Source organism: Vigna umbellata, chromosome 7, assembly GCF_029865625.1.
Source record: "Vigna umbellata cultivar VRB3 chromosome 7, Vumbellata_1.0, whole genome shotgun sequence".
NCBI classification, from domain to species: domain Eukaryota; kingdom Viridiplantae; phylum Streptophyta; class Magnoliopsida; order Fabales; family Fabaceae; genus Vigna; species Vigna umbellata.
The window spans coordinates 32,877,352-32,881,694 of NC_142171.1; the positions used below are offsets into that span (position 1 = coordinate 32,877,352).

At 45.8% G+C, this 4,343-nt stretch overlaps 1 protein-coding gene across 1 annotated transcript; it reads right to left on the reverse strand.

Annotated features, from left to right (window-relative positions):
* Positions 1-400: 400 nt before the first annotated feature.
* On the reverse strand, positions 401-3,607 carry LOC148195764 (uncharacterized). The gene is made up of 4 exons (XM_088095284.1): positions 2,296-3,607; positions 1,694-2,073; positions 935-1,198; positions 401-649 (listed from the first exon to the last, which is right to left on the reverse strand). The coding sequence occupies exons 1-4, from the start codon at positions 3,605-3,607 to the stop codon at positions 401-403; spliced, it is 2,205 nt and encodes a 734-aa protein (XP_087951410.1).
* Positions 3,608-4,343: the final 736 nt, after the last annotated feature.

Consider the following 4,343-nt stretch of genomic DNA (forward strand, 5'->3'; position numbering starts at 1 on the left):
CATGATTTCGAACCGTACGTGGTAGATGGGTCACGAAATCCATAGAAATGCTGTCCCACTTCCACTCTGGAATTTCCAATGGTTGAAGCAAGCCGCCTGGTCGTTGGTGTTCAGCCTTTGCACGTTGACAGGTCAAGCAAGATGCCACAAAACGAGCGACATCACTCTTCATTCCAGGCCACCAGAACGAGCGTCTAAGATCTTGGTACATCTTAGTCATACCAGGGTGTATGCTGAGACGACTATGATGTCCTTCCTCCAAGATAATCCTCTTCAGCTCGCCATCATTGGGAATGCACGTCCGTCCCATGTAACGTAACATGCCGTCCGTTCCGGCATTGAAATGCTTGGCTTGATCCGTACCGAGCGCGCTTAAAATCTTCATCAATTCTTCATCCTCTCATTGTTTCATCCGGATTCGGTCGAACACATCACTTGATATCCTCAAGGTGCAGCATTTAATACTCTTCGGCTCCAACTCGAACTGCAACCTTAGGTCTCTAAAACTCTCCACTAAACTTAGCTCTTTAACCATCATTACCGAGACGTGAAACGTCTTCCTACTCAGAGCATCCGCCACAACGTTCGCTTTACCAGGGTGATAAAGCAATTCGAACTCATAATCCTTTAGGAATTCGAGCCACCTCCGCTGTCTCATATTCAACTCCTTTTGATCAAATAAATATTTGAGGCTCTTGTGATCACTGAAGACTTGGAACGTTGATCCGTAAAGATAATGCCTCCAAATTTTCAGTGCAAAAACGACCGCTGCCAATTCCAGGTCGTGCGTTGGATAGTTGCGTTCATGAATCTTCAACTGACGAGACGCGTATGCTACCGCTCGTCTCTCTTGCATAAGCACACAGCCCAACCCTTGATGGGACGCGTCACAGTACACTTCAAAGGGTTTGGTCGTGTCTGGAATTATCAAAACTGGAGCGCTCGTCAGTTTTTCCTTCAGCTCCTGGAAACGCTCCTCACACAGATCAGTCCAGGCGAACGGCTGATCCTTTCTAGTCAATTGGGTAAGCGGAGCCACTATCTTGGCGAATCCCTCTATGAAGCGTCTGTAGTAGCCAGCAAGTCCAACAAAACTTCTCACTTCTGTGACCGAACGCGGGCTCTTCCAATCCAACACTGCTCTCACCTTAGAAGGATCCATTGAAATACCTTCAGCCGAGACCACATGGCCCAAAAACTGTACTTCATTCATCCAAAATTCACACTTGGACAGTTTTGCATACAACTCCTTTTCTCTCAACACGCTCAGCACTGCCCTCAAGTGTTCTTCATGCTCGGCTTGTGTCTTAGAGTAGATGAGAATATCATCTATGAAAACGACCACAAACTGGTCCAAGTAAGGTCTGAAGATGCGGTTCATATAATCCATGAACACTGCAGGAGCGTTCGTCACTCCAAATGGCATCACTACATACTCGTAGTGTCCATAACGAGACCTAAACGCTGTCTTCTGAATGTCGTCCTCTTTCACCCTAATCTGATGATATCCCGAACGCAAGTCTATCTTTGAAAATACCGTTGCCCCATGCAGTTGATCCAACAAATCATCAATTCTTGGCAACGGGTACTTGTTTTTGATGGTCAGCTTGTTCAATTGTCTGTAATCTATGCACAACCGAGAGCTGCCATCCTTCTTTTTCACCAAAAGCACAGGCGCTCCCCATGGTGATACGCTCGGTCTAATAAACTGCTTCTCCATCAACTCTTCGATCTGCTTTTTAAGTTCAACCAACTCTGCAGGCGCCATCCGGTATGGTTGAACTGAGATAGGGGCGGCTGTCGTCACCAAATCAATGGTGAATTCAACTTCCCGAACAGGAGGTAACCCAGGTATTTCCTCTGGAAAAACGTCCTGAAACTCCTCCAAAATGGACGTTCGTTCCTTACTGCCAATAACGAACGTTCGTTCTTTTCTGCCAATAACGGACGTTCGTTCTTGCCTCAACTTTCCCAGCTCTTGGTCTTCATGCGTCATGATGAGGAAACAAGCAGCGCCCTCCATAATATCTTCTTTCAACTGACCGAGCGTCACACCCAAATCCTCTTCGTCTTCTTCAGGAAAAATTAACTCTTTAGCTCCACAATCTATGAGAATGCGATTGGTATTCAGCCAATCCATTCCCAAAATTACCTCTAAATCTTTGAGAGGCAAACAGATGAGATTCACCTTGTATCTACGCCCTTCTAACTCAATAGGACATCTAACGCACATGGTAGACGTCCTAACTTCACCAGCTGCTGGTGTTGACACCACCAGGTCAAACTGCATCTCACTCGCTGCTAACCCCAGTTTTTCAACGCACGCCTTCGAGATGAAGGAGTGGGTTGCTCCCGAGTCATACAACACACAGCAAGATATTCCATGAAGTAAGCAGGTACCAGTGACGAGCGTACCTGAGCTCGCTGCCTCCGCTCCAGTGATCGCATACACTCGTCCCACTGCTTGAGCTCGTCCCCCTCTCGGCTGATTCCTTCCAGCATTTGGTGGCCTCATTACTGCTCGACCTCCAGAGTTGCACTCGTTCGCTACATGTCCATTCCTTCCGCAACGAGTGCAATGTTTTCCACCCACCAACTGAGGGCATGACGAACGGTAATGCGGCCCTCCACACTGAAAACAAGTAATACCACCTTGCTGCCCATACTGTCCGGCAGGAACCAATGCTTGCGATCCGCTTGCGTTCGTGAGTTGATTTGGACGAGCGTAAGGGAATCTCCTCTGACTGGTATTATTCCTTGCTACGATTGGTCCCCTTACACCCTGATGTTGCTTCTTGTGCTTTTCCGCCTCGGCCATGTTCTTCTCCAACACCTTGGCCCTCTCCACCATGGCAGAAAACGTTCGTATGCACAAGCTTGAAATCAATACCTTCAAGTCACTCCGCAGTCCGTTTTCAAACTTCCGGCACTGCCACTCTTCATTTGTGGCCATTGTGTTGAAACGAACCAAGTGTTTGAACTTGTTCGTATATTCAGAAACAGACATCCCTCCTTGGACCAATTGGAGAAACTCTACTTCTTTTGCAAACCGAACGCTATCTGGAAAGTATTCTTCATAAAATTTATTCCTAAACACTTCCCAAGTGATGGGAGTTTGGGCGTCCGTCAAGAGCGCTTTTGCGCTCGTCCACCAGTGGCTAGCTTCACCAGTTAATAAATATTCCGTAAATGCCAAACGGTTGTCGTCTGGGCACCTTTTGGCATCATAAATCCTCTCCATGTCCCTTAGCCATTGATCCGCTGCATCCGGAAGTCCCTTTCCATTGAACTTGGCAGGATGATGTTGTAGAAAACTTTCCAAACTCCATTCCGTAGTGGGCTGGGTGGCATTGGAAGAGGACGCTCCTGGCGTGCCTCTGGTAGCAGCAAGAATGTCCATCAATTGCCTCTGCGTGGCTTCCGAACTGGCGCGAGCGGCCTCCATAATCTGCATGGCGTTCTGATTTTGCTGCATCAGAGTGGCGTTCTGTTCCATCAGAGTATTATTCTGCTGTTGCAACCTATCTATCACGGATTCCAACAGCCTAGCGTTGTTGGACGCGTCAGTATCATTCGGCGGTGGGGGAGGAGGAAGTCTAGGCGCCATAGGTTCTCTGGTTCATCAGAAAACGAGCGTTAGAATTGTTCAAGAGTTAAAAACAATAACTCACTAAACATATAATAAGCACACAGCAAAAACACAGTGCACCCATATCCTACAGTGTCCTTTTTATAGAACAAAACTGCTCTGATACCACTAATGTAACATCCCAAAATATAGTAATTACCATAATTTAGAATTAATTACAATTAACAGTAAATAAGCAGTCTTTACATTAAACCAAGTTCAAAAGCCAAACGACTTAAGGTTGCAGAGTTTCAATATACAACTCAAAACAACGAGCGCTAAATAACGAACGGTTTTAGATACAAATAGCGTACGCTCAAAATAGGGTTCAGGGATAATTAGGACGAACGGCTTTACAAAATATTTAGCCGAACGTCCAACTAAGCTAACAATTCATAATTCTAATTTATCGAGCGCTCTAAGGCTCGGCCTTCACTTCTACTCCCACTAGATTCGCCTCTTCCAAATTTTCTTCTTCCAGTATTTCTTCCAGAGACGTACCACCATCTGCTCACATCCACAACGGATGATCATTGCAAAACAGGACGAACGTACATGGACAATTGACAACACAAGGAAAACGAAAGGGTAAGCTTATAACATTTAATTCATACATCCAACATACACGTTCAACATTTCAATGCACACGCATAACATACAATTGAACATAATCCAACATAGTAATTTTTAAGTATATAATAGACGACTGTCCGGA

What these genes read in the sequence shown, in the direction of transcription:
- LOC148195764 (XM_088095284.1), bottom strand. Translation starts at nt 3,607, where the DNA reads ATGGCGCCTAGACTTCCTCCTCCCCCACCGCCGAATGATACTGACGCG. An exon ending in AGCAGTTTATTAGACCGAGC is followed by an intron (nt 1,199 to 1,693) that starts GTATCACCATGG and finishes AATGAAGTACAG; the next exon opens with TTTTTGGGCCATGTGGTCTC. An exon ending in AAAAACTGACGAGCGCTCCA is followed by an intron (nt 650 to 934) that starts GTTTTGATAATT and finishes AATATGAGACAG; the next exon opens with CGGAGGTGGCTCGAATTCCT.